The 16,107-nt window shown below is 47.3% G+C and overlaps 1 protein-coding gene across 1 annotated transcript; it reads right to left on the bottom strand.

The window, feature by feature from the left end:
* Positions 1-2,558: 2,558 nt before the first annotated feature.
* LOC132592913 (vomeronasal type-2 receptor 26-like) lies at positions 2,559-15,427 on the bottom strand. The gene is made up of 5 exons (XM_060281142.1): positions 15,210-15,427; positions 14,217-14,508; positions 12,280-13,143; positions 11,888-12,115; positions 2,559-3,389 (listed from the first exon to the last, which is right to left on the bottom strand). The coding sequence occupies exons 1-5, from the start codon at positions 15,425-15,427 to the stop codon at positions 2,559-2,561; spliced, it is 2,433 nt and encodes an 810-aa protein (XP_060137125.1).
* Positions 15,428-16,107: the final 680 nt, after the last annotated feature.

The following is a 16,107-nucleotide window of genomic DNA, read 5'->3' as shown; positions in this document are numbered from 1 at the left end:
ATCTACTCCCTGAGTTAAAAACTGGCAGTGATCTACCCCCTTCTTTTGGGTTCCGGACAAAATAATTTATCTTTTTTTTAGGAAGGAGGAAGGCCCATGGGGGGGGGGTTCAGGTCAAAGTTGTTGAGTTTTTTCAGGGAGGAGGTAAAATGCTGAGCTTTTTTTAGGGGAGCCACAGTTGTTCAGCTTCTTTGGGGGAAACCAAGGATCTACCAAGGATCTACCACTGAAGTCCAGTGATGTACCAGTAAATCATGATCTACCTGTTGGACATGCCTGCTAATAGAACCAGGAGGCAGGCAGTGAGAAATTGAACTGAATTGCCTTTCAGAACCAAGGAAACCAAATGTTAATATACAAAAACTTTTACTAAGAAGACCAGGAAATGGTAGGGAAAGAAGGTAAACAATATTACACAACACAGGTTTGCAAATGAAACCAATAAATTCAATCTTATTGAGCCTTATTGTTACCTAATTGAGCAGATTTGGGTTTCAGTACACATGAAGAGTTCATTGTAAAAGAGAAGTTCAGAACCAAATCTTTTTGGGCTCCTGATCATATGCTTATAGGCAAATTAAAGCTTAAGGTAAAGCTGCACGAATTTATAGGCATCTGAGACTAGTAGAAGATGGTATTCACCTTAGCAAAGCCCAAACAAAGGCTTAGCCCAATCAGGAAATACAATTAATCTGTGATGTCACTTAGCTTTTTGCCTGACAAGAAAATTCTATACCCCTAACAGCCCTAAACTGTCAATGCTGTAGACTTTGCTTGTTCAGAACACTTGATCCATTGCTTAGAACAGTTTAATTTCAGGATAGGTATTCAGAGACAATGCATTTGGCATCTACCCATTCAGAAATCAATACAGGTGGTGAGAATTGCATATATTCTAAGTGGTCCAGTTGTGCTATGTCAATATATTGCCATTCTTCCAAGGACTTACCATATTTACCCGAGTCAAATGCATCATCAAGTCTAATGCACACCTCAATTTTCAGAGTCTTGAAACCAAAAAAGGACTTACTGCTGAATGTAAATGTGCCACTGAATCTAATGTGCACCTTAATTTGCACAATGTAATTTGGTCAAAAAAGGTGAACATTAGATTCAAGTAAATACGGCATATGTGCATTCTGCAAGATATACTTAGATGTCACCAAAATTAAGAAATCAGATCAGGAAGGATTCCCGGTAGTGTGCAAGTTGTTAAAGCAAAAATGTGTGAAAGCCCCCTTCAGACCTTCAAATTTCTCAAAAGGGACTTAATTCAAGCAAATATAAAAGGGGTGCTGAGATCTCAATAGAGCACCTGACACAGCACTCTATTACACTGGATCTGATACTATGGAAAACAGACTCATGAGCAAAAAACAAACAAATATGGGCAGACTGAAATGTAAAAGACCAGGTTCATCGCCATAATATATTTGTTTTTTGAGTACTTCTAACCATGTCTACTACTCACATGTCTGCACTGGGGAGAGTCCCTTCCAACGCCACAATTCTGTGATTCTATGTCAGTATCCCAATGAATGGAGTGAGTGAGACCTACTCCCTGATAAAGGGTTAGCATTGCAGCCCTGACTTCAATGTTTTGGGGACGAAAAAAAATGTTTGCGCGGACAGGCGGGGTCCCCAAAACCTCAAGCAACCCCCTGAGCAGAATAATGGTGCAAGACAATGTGCTATGGGATTCAGATTGGCCAGAAATTTATTGAGATTCAGATGTAGGGAGACCTTGGCTCAGGTATTGGGCGTTATCCTTCCCAGTCCCCAGCGGGGGTTCTGGGAGGCTGTGGGGTTATCCAATGTATGGGGGTTGGGGCTGGCTCTGGATAACATATGTTCAAGCAGAGGGAGCCTGCCCCCCATTGGCTGCCAATGGAAGGGGGAAGCGATAACGCCTATTGGTGGGGTCATTGCTTCCCCCAATACCCCAATCTTGTTGTTGCAGGGGGTGAGGTCTCCGCCTCACGCCCCTCCCTCTAGGAAAATCGCCCAAGGCCTGAAACCGCCAAAGTTGTGATGTATTGCTACAGGAAAGGCAAAACCTGCCATTTCCTTTCCAGCCCTTTAACAGCGACCTAGATGTAGCAGCACCTCTGTACCTGTGGAAAAAAGGTTAACCTGCAAAAGAAACTTGAATGAGGGTGTGGAGGGTGGGAGAAGCTCTGGAGCCAACTGGTGCTTGGAGGTGAGATTCAAATTCTATTGTGTGTGCTGGAAAGTCCCTCCCCCATAACTGGCCACTCCCCTGGCAACACCTCCCCCAGGCAGGATTGGAAAAACGGCTGGGGTAGGCGGAGACCCCTTGCATCCTACCTGGGAAGGCGGCGTCAACACCAAACTACAAGGGAGTCGCTTTTATGGGATCAGGGGGCTGCGTGCGGCCATGCAAAGGTCACCCCCCATTTGATGTGTGGAGCGGTCATTATTAGAGAGAGCTGACTTTTTAGTAGCATCCACTATAGAAGAAAAACCAACCCTAAAGTCTTATGAAACGAAGAGGCAGTTTATAATAAGCATGACTCTGGTTCATTAATTAAAGAAATTCAGTTAGTTCTTCGTATTAGCTGTTCCCTTTTGTTCAATTCAGGCTTCAACAAAATAATGTAGCATTTGGGAGAAAAGATGCACACCAATAATCCAGCACTGGAGGCTAAGATAGAAAAGATCTCCACAGCTAACATGTATTTCCCCTTAGTGCTCAAGTAGGTTGGAAGAAAGGATAACCACACACTGCAAAACACTAACATGCTAAAAGTGATAAACTTGGCTTCATTGAAGGTGTCGGGTAACTTCCTGGCAAGGAAGGCCAAAGTGAAGCTGGCAGTGGCCAGGAGGCCAATATAGCCAAGGACACAATAAAACATTGTCACAGACCCCTCGTTACATCCAAGTATAATTTGTTCAGCCACTGAGTGTACGTCAGCCTCTGGCAACGGGGGAGAGATTACCAGCCACACAATGCAAATGCCTCCTTGTAGAAGGAAGCCAAAAAGAACAATGGAATTGGCCAGCCTCTTTCCCACCCATTTCCTCATTCTGGATCCTGGTTTGGTGGCCACGAAAGCCAGAACCACAGTGAGGGTTTTTGCCAGCACACAAGAAACAGCCACTGAGAAGACGATGCCAAAAGCAGTTTGTCGGAGGAGACATGTCACCTTCTGAGGCTGTCCAATGAATAGCAGGGCAGAAAGGAAGCATAGCAGGAGGGAGAGGAGGAGAGTGTAGGTGAGCTGCCGGTTGTTGGCTTTGACAATGGGAGTGTTGTGGTTCTTCATAAAAGTCAAGAGGACTAGAACAGTGACCAAGGAACCGGAAAGAGCAGAAAGGGCTAAACTGAGCCCCACAGGTTCTTCAAAAGACAAGAAGCTTATTTCCTTGGTGTGAGGGACAGGGGATATCGCGAAGTCCCTCCCCTCCTGAGTTCAAGCCCAGCACTGACCACAGGGGAAAGCAGAGGGAGCTCTGATTCCAGTGGGGAAGCAGGAAGTCGGGTCCGAGGCTCAGGCAAGGTAGCGGAGCCAGGGTCCCAGGTGGGACAGGAAGGGGCAAGTAAGGGTAGGAGACCCATCCCTCCAACGCCAGAATTACGCAGAAAGAGGAGGGGCAAGAGGATGGGTCTGCCGAGGCTTTTGTGCTGGGGAAAGACGCGCCAAAAGTCATTCGGAGGTTCTGATACCGACTGAACACATTACTCTGTGTAAATAGCAATGATCTTAGCACTGTAAATACGCAGCACCAATAAAAGAATAAAATGCAGAGCTGCGTAGCGTCGTTACTCTGAAGTAGCCTACTCCGGCCACTGTGACAGCAACCTCCGAATCTTTTTGGGCTACTTTGGAGTTGCCGGGATGAGCGTGCCAGAGGCGGAGAAATGGCGGCAGCTCGCTGAACAAGCACAAGAGGAGCTGCAGAAGCTGCATCTGCAGGCACAGGGAGAATTAAAGGCAGCAAAAGAAGAGACTAAGAAGGTCCAGGAAGACCGGCTACAACTTGCGGAACAGGTGAGAGCGCTTCAGGAAAGAGAGCAGCAATTAAGGGCTGTGGCGGTAGACCTCCAAAGCAAGCTAGATGCAGAGAAAGACAAGGCGGGAGGGGCTCCCCAAGTCCAAGTGCTGCCAGGAAGGAGAGCAGGGACCCTTGTAAGCAAGTTCAATGGAGACCCGAGGGAATATCATGGCTTTGAGACTGAGATCGTGTATGCTCTTGAGCTGCACCATAATGAGTTCCTCGATGATGAGCACAGAGTAGCGTTTATTGTGGAACATCTTACCGGAGCAGCCAGGGAGTGGCTAAGACCATTAATCGCAACCAAGAATCCTTGCATGAAAAATGTTCAACAATTTCTAGAAGGTTTGAGGACGATGTATTCGTCAGATAGTCATTTGGACCAGACTAAGGAGGAACTGCATAATTTACGACAAGGAAATATGACAGTTCGCGCATATTGGGCGAAATTCACCATGCTGGTGCACAGACTGGGGTGGGTTTTGGAGTCGCCTCCTATGCAAGCTGCGTTTTACTTGGGTTTGCACGAGGACGTGAAGGATGAACTCTCGAGAGGTCCAAAGCCCAGTACTATGGATCAGCTGAGCAAAGCGGCTCTGGCGGTGGGGGTGAGACAGGAATCCCGGTGGAACGACAAGCAAGCAACGCGCGCAAAGCGGGCTTGGTTCCCACGGTCGCAGGAGAAGCCACTCCCTCAACAACCCTTTCAAGCCACGCCTGGAGCCAGCCAGGACCAGGAGCCCATGCAGATTGATAGCGCGCGCGCGCGGGCTTTTCAAACCCCAGCGGCGCCAAGACGCAAGGAGGGAAGGGGCGGGAATTGCTTTCTCTGCAACTCACCCCAGCATCTCGTCAGAGACTGCCCACATCGCAGGGAGTGGCAAGGAAAGGCGGGAACGGTGGTGCCCTCCCCCACTGACGCAGCACCACAGCAGGGAAACGGGAAAGCCTGGCTGCAGGAGACAAGGGGCAGCAGCCAGGCACAGTCAGCAGACAACAGCCCCAGCCCGCCCACCCGCACAGAGAGGAGCAGAGCCAGCCCACCCCTCCCAGAGCAGGAGTGGTTCTAGAAGTGACGCTAACGCTCCCAAATGGCTATCCCCTGACGGTCCTCGCCCTAATTGACAGTGGGGCGTCCGCCAACTTCTTCTCGAGAAGCTTTGCAGAAGAGCACCAAATCCAGCTTTTGCAGTTAGATTTTCCTCTGCACGTAGCAACCATTGACGGCAGGGAGCTGCTGGGAGGGGCCATCACACATCAAACCCCCCCCATGAGAATGACGGTGGGAAGGCACTCAGAGACACTGGCGTTCAACGTCACCACCATCTCAGACCCCCCCATCGTCTTGGGCATGAGCTGGCTGGCGCGCCACGACCCCTCCATCAGTTGGCACCAGAGGTGCATCACGTTTGGGTCGGACTTTTGTCTGGAACATTGCATGCAGCACCAACCAGGGGAGGGGCCTCCGATAGCCACGGTGGCCACCATGCATATCAAAGGGGGTGAGGCAATACCCAAGCAGTACTGGGACCTGCAGGAGGTCTTCAGCGAAGCGGAGTCCGACCACCTACCCCCGCACAGGCCTTTTGACTGCCAGATCAACCTGGTGCCAGGGGCGACGATACCCCCAGCCAAGCTGTACGCCATGTCAGACCAGGAGCTGGAGGATCTGCGCGCTTTCATCGACAAGAACCTCAAGCGGGGGTTCATAAGGGAAAGCAAGGCAGCAGGGGGCAGCCCGGTCTTCTGGGTGGACAAGAAAGACACGCAACAGCGCCGTCTTGTGGTGGACTTTAGACGGCTGAATTCGGTGACAGAGCCAGTGGCTTTCCCCATGCCCAGAGTGGATGATCTCCTGACAGCGGCACGCAGGGGCAAGATTTTCACCAAGCTGGACCTAAGGGGGGCGTACAACTTGATCAGGATCCGGGAAGGAGATGAATGGAAAACCACGATGTTCACGCCTCTGGGCTCTTTTGAATATCTGGTGATGCCCTTCGGTTTGCAAGGGGGCTCAGCATGCTTCCAGGCCTTCATGCACCACTTCCTGGGGTCCCTCCTCTTCAGGAAATGCTTGGTCTTCCTAGATGACATCCTTATCTACTCGACTGACCCAGTGCAGCATGTGAAAGATGTCAGAGAGGTGTTGCAACGCCTGAAGGAGAACCACCTGTATGTGAAGCTGGAGAAGTGCAAGTTTCACACCAAAGAGGTGGACTTCCTGGGCTACAAGCTATCAGACAAGGGGCTGGCGATGGACAAGGACAAGGTGCAGGCCATCCTGGACTGGCACAGCCCCAGGACGCGCAAAGATGCCCAACGCCTACTAGGCTTCGCCAACTTCTACAGGAAGTTCATCAAGAACTTCTCTCGCGTTACGGCTCCCATCACGGACTGCCTGAGAGGCAAGCAGAAGTTCAGGTGGACACCAGAGGCGCAAGCAGCGTTCGAAAGCCTCAAGAGAGTGTTCGCCTCAGACCAGAACCTGTTCCATGTGGTGCAGGACGCGCCCCTACGCATTGAGACAGATGCTTCTGAAAAAGCTGTGGGCGCGATTTTGTTGCAACTGGACGCCAACAGGGAGTGGAGACCCTGTGCCTTCTTCTCCAGGAAGCTGACACAGCCTGAGCGCAACTACACAGTGTTTGATAGGGAACTTCTTGCGATCTACGCTGCGTTCCAGCACTGGCGACACTTCCTGGTGGGCGCAAAGCACCCCATCCAGGTGTGCACAGACCACAAGAACCTGGAGTTCTGGAGAACTGCCAGGGTGCTCAACCAGCGGCAGATACGGTGGGCAGAGTTCTTCTCGAACTTCAACTTCTCCATCCACTACATCCCGGGGGAGCAGAATGTCAGGGCGGATGCCCTCTCCCGCAAGCCAGAGTACATGGAGGAGGAGGCGCCACCAGCACCCAGGCACATCTTCCCCCCGTCAGCATGGTCCTGCGGAGCAGCAGTGGTGAGCGAGGCAGAACTCACAGCACTGACGGCAGCGGATGAATTTGCCAACCGCATCTTCAGAGAACTGAGAGGGGGGAGGGAGCAGGCAAAAGACTTTGCAGAACGCAGGGGGCTGCTTTTCTACAAGGGTGCACTCTACCTGCCCACCACCCAGCTTAGACGTACGGTCCTCAAGCAGATGCACGACAACCCAACGGCGGGTCATTTTGGAAGGGACAAAACCGCCCACCTAGTCATGAGACACTTCTGGTGGCCAGGGGTGCGGGAAGATGTTCGAGACTATGTACGGGGCTGTGACACCTGCCAGCGGGCAAAGGTGGTCAGAGCAGCGCCACCAGGCTTGCTGGAGCCCTTAGCCACCCCACACAGGCCGTGGGAAGTGGTGTCCATGGACTTCATCACAGATCTGCCTTCTTCCAGGGGCAAGACCGCAGTGTTGGTGGTGGTGGACCTCATGTCCAAAATGTGCCACTTTATACCGTGTGCCAGGGCGGTCTCGGCAGAAGAGACAGCCAAACTGTTTGTGGACCACGTGTTCAGACTGCATGGATTACCTTTAAGGGTTATTTCGGATAGAGGCCGCCAATTTGTTTCCAGGTTCTGGAGGCGGCTCATGAACCTCCTGCAGGTGGAGGTCAGCTTGTCGACAGCTAGACACCCGCAGACCAACGGACAGGCGGAGAGAGTCAACGCCATTCTGCAGCAGTACCTGAGATGCTACGTCAGCCAGCGGCAAACAGACTGGGTGGATAGACTGCCACTGGCAGAATTTGCCTACAACAATGCGGTGCACGTCTCCACAGGGGTGTCGCCCTTTAAGGCCAATTACGGGCGCGACCTCAGATCTTTCCCAGAGAGGGAGGGGGAGGAGGAGGAGGAGGGCCCACAGGCTGAGGATTGGGCAGAGGAACTGGAGACGGTGCACCAGCAGCTCAGAGAACACTTGGAGAGGGCCAAGGAAGCGTACAAAAGGGGGGCAGATCGCCACAGGCGACAAGGGGAGGTCATCAGGGTGGGGGACAAGGTTTGGTTGTCCTCGGAGGGCCTGCCCACCAGAGGGAGGTGCAAAAAGCTGGCGCCCAGAAGGCTGGGTCCCTTCACAGTCACGCAACAGGTCAACCCGGTGGCATACAGGCTGGCACTGCCAGAGGACATGAGGGTGCATCCAGTGTTTCATAGATCGCTGCTGTCGCCGTACAGGGAAAGCAGCAGGCTCCGAGACAGCGAACACACCCCCGAGGGAGGGGGGGAGAGGGGAGGCAGGGAGCAACTCAATGAAGCCACGGCCATCCTTGATTCACGGAGGGGGGTGGGGGGACTGGAGTACCTCATGGCGTGGGAGGACGCTCCGCCCTCCCAGAATGAATGGGTCCCCGCCACTCAGATACAGGAGGAATTTTTGGTGGAAGAATTTCACGCCCTCTTTCCCCACAGACCCAAGCCCTGGCACATGGAAAGGGAGGGGGAGGAGGAGGAGGCACGGGAGAGCAGCTCACCATGGCGCTGGGAAGCGGAGTTTGAGGAATCGGGAGACGAGGTATGGGTGTCACCAAGATCCACCCAGTCAGAGGCAGAAGCAGATTGGCAGCACATTTTTACCCCCACCAGCTCAGACGCCACGGACTTTTTGGGATTCCAGTCCTCCCAGGCGGAAGGGGGGGTCTCGCAGGAATGGGCGGAGGTGTTCACACCAACGGGCTCGGAAAGCACTGAGTTCCTAGGCTTCCAGTCGTCACCGACACCTGGGGGGGACCTGGGGAGGGGAGAAGGGGAGCTTGGAAGGGGGGTGGATGTGAGGGACAGGGGATATCGCGAAGTCCCTCCCCTCCTGAGTTCAAGCCCAGCACTGACCACAGGGGAAAGCAGAGGGAGCTCTGATTCCAGTGGGGAAGCAGGAAGTCGGGTCCGAGGCTCAGGCAAGGTAGCGGAGCCAGGGTCCCAGGTGGGACAGGAAGGGGCAAGTAAGGGTAGGAGACCCATCCCTCCAACGCCAGAATTACGCAGAAAGAGGAGGGGCAAGAGGATGGGTCTGCCGAGGCTTTTGTGCTGGGGAAAGACGCGCCAAAAGTCATTCGGAGGTTCTGATACCGACTGAACACATTACTCTGTGTAAATAGCAATGATCTTAGCACTGTAAATACGCAGCACCAATAAAAGAATAAAATGCAGAGCTGCGTAGCGTCGTTACTCTGAAGTAGCCTACTCCGGCCACTGTGACACTTGGAAATACACAAATCATGTTTTTTATTTGGATATGTTTGGTCTGAACATGTAGAACAATCACTCATATCTGAAAAAGAAAATATTTGGCTTAATCTCACAGTGTCATTAATCTCAAAAGTAGCCAATCTTAACATTTGAACATGTGTGATGTTTGTCGAGATTGCATTAATTAACACTGAACCTTCCTAAACTGGAAAGTTTCTGATTTCTTTCCAGCTTTGGGGCTTTAAGCAACCATTTGCTTTTTACCTTGAAAGCCGAGTTTAACCAAATGATACCACAAAGCCCTCCTCTGAATATTTTTGATGGCATTCCTAGTCTGTATTTCAATGTTTCTACCAAGGGTGTTGTACACATGCAATTTACAACCTCTTGCTGGAAGAAACTGTATGCTGCAATACTGCCCCAAATTTCATCACATGAAATTACAACAGATAGCCCATAATTCTCCAGGTTAACAGAGTTGCTTAGAGATTTAGCACTGGAAGCTAATGATGTGGCAGTGGTCCCCAAACATCCCCTCGATTCTGCTACTTTCCCACATACTATTTTTCATCCTTCAAAAGGTTACATAAAACCTGGAAATCATTAGCTAAAAATAATAGGAAAACAGAATAAAGCGCTATTCGGATGCCGCCTGGTATATACACACATCCTTATGCTTTTATAGCCCTGTTGTGATGAAATACCACACAATCCGCCTCTTATTTCCATATACATTATTGCTTACCTTTCCTGCCTGAAATCTTCCCTTCTGGACAGGGAATGCAATCATAGCAACAAAATTGCTCCCCTTCCTTTGCTTTCTTGCTTGAACCAGGACTGCACTGCTCACTGCACAGAGAAATAGGCCTTGCCTAATCCATGAATGAAAAAAAGAGAATATAGAGCTTGGAATCATTATGTGGATGGCCAATTTTAAGTTATCTTACTTCAAACCTAACTTTTAGTCACCACATAAAAGTGGTGATGCAGGCTGACCTCGTCTAGAATGTACTCATTGTGAGGAAGGAACCATGTGCCGTTTCTCAAAGTGAGGCAGTGCAGAGGACAAGGGGAGGGTGGGCATTGAATTGCAGGAGGCTGCTTTCATGAACAGCAGGCTGGTCATTTATGTTAGCTGCATTTCATGAAATAGCAATTTATGACTCTCCTGTATCCAGCAGATGAAACAATGATCTAATTTTGCCTTACGATAGTGCCAATGCCACAGGCAAGAAGTGTGGTCATGTCCATTTTGTTCCGTTTGAATTATTTAACTCCTGTTCAAAGTCTTATTCCCAATTTTCAATCAATTTTAGGAGGAAGGCTTTTTAAGGAAACATGAATTTTTGATGGCACGGACTGTAGCCTCATCTCATCAGTCAAATTACACAGTATAGTGAGGTGGCTGGATCTGGGAGTTGTGATGCTAGAGCGTTTGCTCACCTCACTCACGCTCTCTCTGCAGACATAAAGGTGGTATCAGAAATCATTGCATAAATAAAATGCTTTAAAGTGACATGTGGTTTGATGCTATGGATGAAATTTGTTATGATGAGCAATATTCAGTGATGCAGTACACCGAGCATACTGACTGAAATCATTGTGTGTGCGTTTGCAAAATTTTATTGTTTACAGAAATTGGTAGGTTTAGGCCAAGGCATTGGATATGTATGTGTTTTTAAGCAAGCCACTTCTTAGGTAGTAAGTAAAGTGGGTTCAACCCTGATTGGGCATCACCCTCTGAGCTGGATCAGGTGTTACGATCCTGTCAGGGCTGCCATTGGGAACAGTGCTGTGGCCCATTGGCCAGCATGTAGGCACCGAGACAAAATCACCCCTTTCTGTCCGGGTGCTGAATCTAGCTGCAATCCAATAGGCATGACTCCAAGTAGGGCCATCATTTAAAGGGCCACAAGGTTGTGTTCTTCCAGACTCTGATCCGCGTATTGCAATGAGCCAATGCTCGTACAGCTAGGGGGAGAGTATGTGCATCCCACCACCAGCTGCACAGGAAGGAAAACATGGCCCTAGGATGATGTCACAGCCATGCTGGGAACAAAATGTCACTTCCTTGGATATGAAATAAGTGGAGACTAACTTATGAATGGGACCCAGGTGGTGCTGTGGGTTAAACCACAGAGTCTAGCTGATCAGAAGGTCGGCGGTTCGAATCCCTGCAACGGGGTGAGCTCCTGTTGTTCGGTCCCAGCTCCTGCCCACCTAGCAGTTTGAAAGCACATCAAAGTGCAAGTAGATAAATAGGGACCGCTCTGTTGGGAAGGTAAATGGTGTTTCCATGCACTGCTCTGGTTCGCCAGAAGCAGCTTTGTCATGCTGGCTACATGACCCGAAAGCTGTCTGCAGACAAATGCCGGCTCTCTCGGCCTATAGAGCGAGATGAGCGCTGCAACCCCAGAGTCGGACACGACTGGACCTGATGGTCACGGGCCCCTTTACCTTTAACTTTAGAATACAACCAATGATCAATATTTTACATATATTCAATGCAAAGATGCATATTTTTGTTCACCCAACAACTTATCCATGAATAAAATCAAAGAGCTTCTGAAGAGGAATTTCATGAAGTGTACTTTGTAAAATCAGTTCCCAAATTCTCCATAAATTAAAAACACATCATTATGCAGAGAATCTGTGTTTACAATCAACACTGAAAATAGCTGCAATCAGATTGTACCTGGTTAAACCACTTGTGCCATGTTATAGCATTCTCATGGATGGTGAACACTTCACCCGAAGAAGTCTGCGGATCCATCCTGCCAACTTGAACTTTATGAAAGGATTGGTTCTCCGAGGCAATCCAATTAATAACATCAAGCCCAGCTTCCAACTCCCCCTTCTGGTTGAAGGAAACTGTGTCTCCTGCACTATTATTAAATGACACACCTCTGAGGAAATGATGGAACTAGATTTTGAAAAGAGAGAAAAGAGGGGTGTACATCAGTTTTACAGATGAAGACAATGTTAAGTGCATCTCACAAGGACCAGAACCATCAGGGGGATAGTTTACTGCACTATTTTAACACCAATTTATGGCACACGGTCTGAAGGGAAATCTGGCCACATTACCTGCCACAGCTGATAAATCTGAGATTCCACCTTCCCATTGTCTTCCAGTAATCTTGAATTGAGTCTGGATGAGAACATGGCATGGAGAGCATGGGCCATGGCATAGACAGCATTGTATATACAATAGCTATGGCCCGTCATGCTCATTTCAAACAAAGGTGTTGGAAGCATTCTCAGGTTCTCCTCTCCAGTGCAAATATTCTGATCCATAACATCTGTGACTATACTTGGGAAGACACAAGCAAAGGCCTGTTGCCAGAAGTCCTTGATGAAATAATCTCCTTTTGTGGTGCAAGGACTTACGTGCTCAAGAAATTTGTGAAATTCTGGTAGAGCATTTGAATGAATTGTGAAAGACAGAGCCCCATGGATTATTTGTGTATCCCAAGACCTTTGAAAAGCTGCAGAGGTCAGCTCCATCTGGGCTGTCATTATCCACACTTTACCTCTTGCATCCTCTCTCATCTCTTCTTTTTCTTCTGATAAATATGGAAACCATCTAAGAAATATCATTGAGTAAGATTCTCCATAGAGGACCATCACTTTGGCTTTGCTACCCATTATTTTATCACATATTTTTGCACCCTCTTGTATCAAATCTTGTACTTCAGTGATAAAAGATACTTTGGACATTCTTTCTATGAAGGCAAAACAGATACCACTGGAGGAAAACATTGGAACCACTGTTTGCACAAATTGTTCTCCATTCTCAAGATCCATTGTAAGGAGCCCAATCCATGTCCACTTGAAATACAGAAGTAAGGAGAGAATCCCCTCATACTGGAGGGCTTCTTGTGGGACCATTTGGTAGAAGGAGAGGCCTGGAGTTTTGTCGTGCATGATGGGAGCAGGGCCATATGTGAGCTAAGGGGACAAGGGTTCAAAATGGAACAGAATAAATAGGAATGTTTTAATGGTTATATCCAGCAAGTTTTTCTGCATACATTTAAAAATGTAGAGCAGCAGAACAAACAAAACTACAGAAGTACGAGAACTACCATCTTCCACATGTTCTTATGTGACCGCTATAATATCTGTTCTGCATTTTTAAGAGGATTGTATGGTTGGCAGTGTCTACACTTTGAAACTCCCTGCCTGTTTAGATCAAGCAGTCAGCCTCACTGTGGTCTTTTTAGTTGCTGCTAAGAACATTTAAAAAAAAAATTAGACCACTCAGACGCTTAGAAAGATGAGGTCATTTTAAATTGTTGCAGTATTCTAACTTTTATATCTTTTTAAGATATGGTTTTGATTTCCCCCTCTTGATTTTATTGTTTTATCTTCTCTGAACTGCTTTTGAGGTTTTCTTAACCATCAAGCAGTTTTGAGTAATAATAAATAAATAAATTATCATGGCTTATGGAGTTGGGTCCCTATGGTTCAATTAATGAATGCAAAATATTTATTGAGACATGTGTTCTATTTTATTTATGAATGGACACTCTCAAATGGAATTTTGAGACCTAGAGCTGGAGAACTGAATATATGACTATTTTTAAAGCAGATGAATGACCTTTAGTTCCCTGGTGTCTTTTGTACACTCTTGCCCAAAGATTTGTGGCTGATTCAATGTATATCTCAATCATTTTCTTCTATGAAGATTAACAAAACCAGAGCTCTGTTAAATCACCTTCTTCTCTGCTCTGAGTTAATGCATCTAACCTCCTTTTGGAGAGTGACCGGCTACTTTCAAGCAGACCCTCAATTCTCTAAAAGCTCAAATGTTGAAACCACTAGAGGAATGAAAAAGTATGTTCTTTTGTTTTTCTGAATTGTATTAATAAATTCAGGGTGTTTTATTTAAGGTTATGTTTTTCTTCACAACACCAGTTTACATATTTTAGCCTCTAAACCACAAAGTGAAATATGGTTGGCCATACAAGCATGAGGGGGAAAACCCCTTAAACCCACCGTGCTCAGCACCAAGACTGATATACCTGTGGAATTTTGTAGATATCCAAGACTGTTGCTGCATGAAGAGAGGTTAGGGGGTCAAGTCCCCCAATGACACCTATCAAATTATTCTGAGTGTCACATTTGTAGTTGGGAACCAATTTCTCTGGGCTGGACGTAAGGAGCAGTGTGGCATGATAAGTTCCCCTTGCCATGAAATAGCTGTCAAATATGTGGAAGCCCAAGGTTGTGTTGGATAAGATCTGAGGGTTGCCATTGATCTCCTTTACGGCAAATGCCAAGGCCAGGACGTGCTGGTAATTCTTAGGCACCACGCTAGAATGAGAATTGCAATCTGCATCAGAAAGATATCTTACATTGTGTAAAATGATCATTACTGCTTTTTAACCGATGTAGTACAGTGGTACCTCAGGTTGCAGGCGCTTCAGGTTACAAACTCTGCTAACCAGGAAATGGTTGCTCCAGGTTAAGAACTTTGCTCCAGGATAAGAACGAAAATTGTGCTCCAGTTGCACGGTGGCAGCGGAAAGCCCCATTAGCGAAAGTGTGCCTCAGGTTAAGAACCGGTTCAAGTTAAGAACAGACCTCTGGAACAAATTAAGTTCTGAACCTGAGGTACCACTGTAGTAGTAATTTAAAAATAAATAAATAGATCTAATAATATTGCATGAAATAAAATTGATAACGATGATGATGATAATGCTGAAACCACCCTGCTCATTTTATAGGCAAAAAGCCAAAATTTTGCATGTTCTTTTTCTAAAATTTAAAGATTGTGGAGCACTGGTGGGTGATTTCTCTATGCTCCTGCATTCAGAGAATGCAATTATCTGATTTATGTATCCACAAAAATTTCTCATCTGCTTGTCCTTCTCTGGCTGAGCATCTGGGAAATTACCTGTTTAGCTTGATTCTTTTTGTGAAAGTAAAAAAAAAAAGATACAAGACACATGTGTAAGGTTTGAGCTACTGTATAGGGCAGAGTGTTCAAATGAACAAAGATGGGAATCCCTTACACAAGCTCTTCGCGTAGTACCTGTGGGGGTTCTTCAGTGAAGGCTAAGGCATTGGAGATGATGTAGCTGTGAGAAACTATGCCACCAAAGATGAGGTCTCCTGACTGATGATACTTGTGAAGTGGAGGGTGTGGATCATGGACATGACAGTTCAGTATGTGAGCCTTGCATGCCATGTGAGGTGGGAGTAGAAGAAGCATCACCAGAAACATCACCATTCTGATTGCAAGGATAAATCTTCAGTTGAGGGACACTATACTATCTCCGTTGTCAACTCCCTTTTAAGAGTGTCAATAGCTTCGAAGGCTAATATAAATGTTTTTTCAGTCTGTAAAGAGACCTAGACCCTGAATAATAAATATTGCTGGTGGCAAACAGTAGGTCTAAACTCTAATTAATATATTTAGTAAATGCTGTCTTTCAAATTCTTTCCTATTCAAATTGCACAGGGAGTTCGAGAGGCAGCAGAATTAATAATTGTCATTTTTGCAATGACAGGGTTTCACTGTGGAATAGCAGAAGGGAGCTAGTTTGTCACATCTGGACATATTTTCCCCCAATTAGATGGGTATCAAAATGAGACCAAGTAATCAGATGTACAACCCCATGTTTTGGAGTTAGAAAACACATGATCATGTCTTAGGAGGACCACACTGAATTTTCATACAGAACTTTTTTAGCTCATTCTGGAAGAGATCAATTGTCCTCTCACAGATTGGAAATGGGGGCAAACCATTGGTATGAGGAATTATCAGTCAGGGTAGGGTGTAGGGTGGTTTTGCTTACTTTTAAAAAAGATATGTCTCTTCTCCAATAAGCAACTCAGCTGACTTCAGAAACCCAACAGCTGAGTCCTTTGAAACTCTAGACTCAAATGCTCCTGGGAAAGATTTTTCCT

Source organism: Zootoca vivipara, chromosome 13 (assembly GCF_963506605.1).
Source record: "Zootoca vivipara chromosome 13, rZooViv1.1, whole genome shotgun sequence".
Lineage (NCBI taxonomy): Eukaryota > Metazoa > Chordata > Lepidosauria > Squamata > Lacertidae > Zootoca > Zootoca vivipara.
This window is presented reverse-complemented; position numbering and strand designations above follow the sequence as displayed.

What these genes read in the sequence shown, in the direction of transcription:
- LOC132592913 (XM_060281142.1), bottom strand. Translation starts at nt 15,427, where the DNA reads ATGGTGATGTTTCTGGTGATGCTTCTTCTACTCCCACCTCACATGGCA. An exon ending in GTACTACGCGAAGAGCTTGT is followed by an intron (nt 14,509 to 15,209) that starts GTAAGGGATTCC and finishes TTCTCATTCTAG; the next exon opens with CGTGGTGCCTAAGAATTACC. An exon ending in ATATCTACAAAATTCCACAG is followed by an intron (nt 13,144 to 14,216) that starts GTATATCAGTCT and finishes TTGTCCCCTTAG; the next exon opens with CTCACATATGGCCCTGCTCC.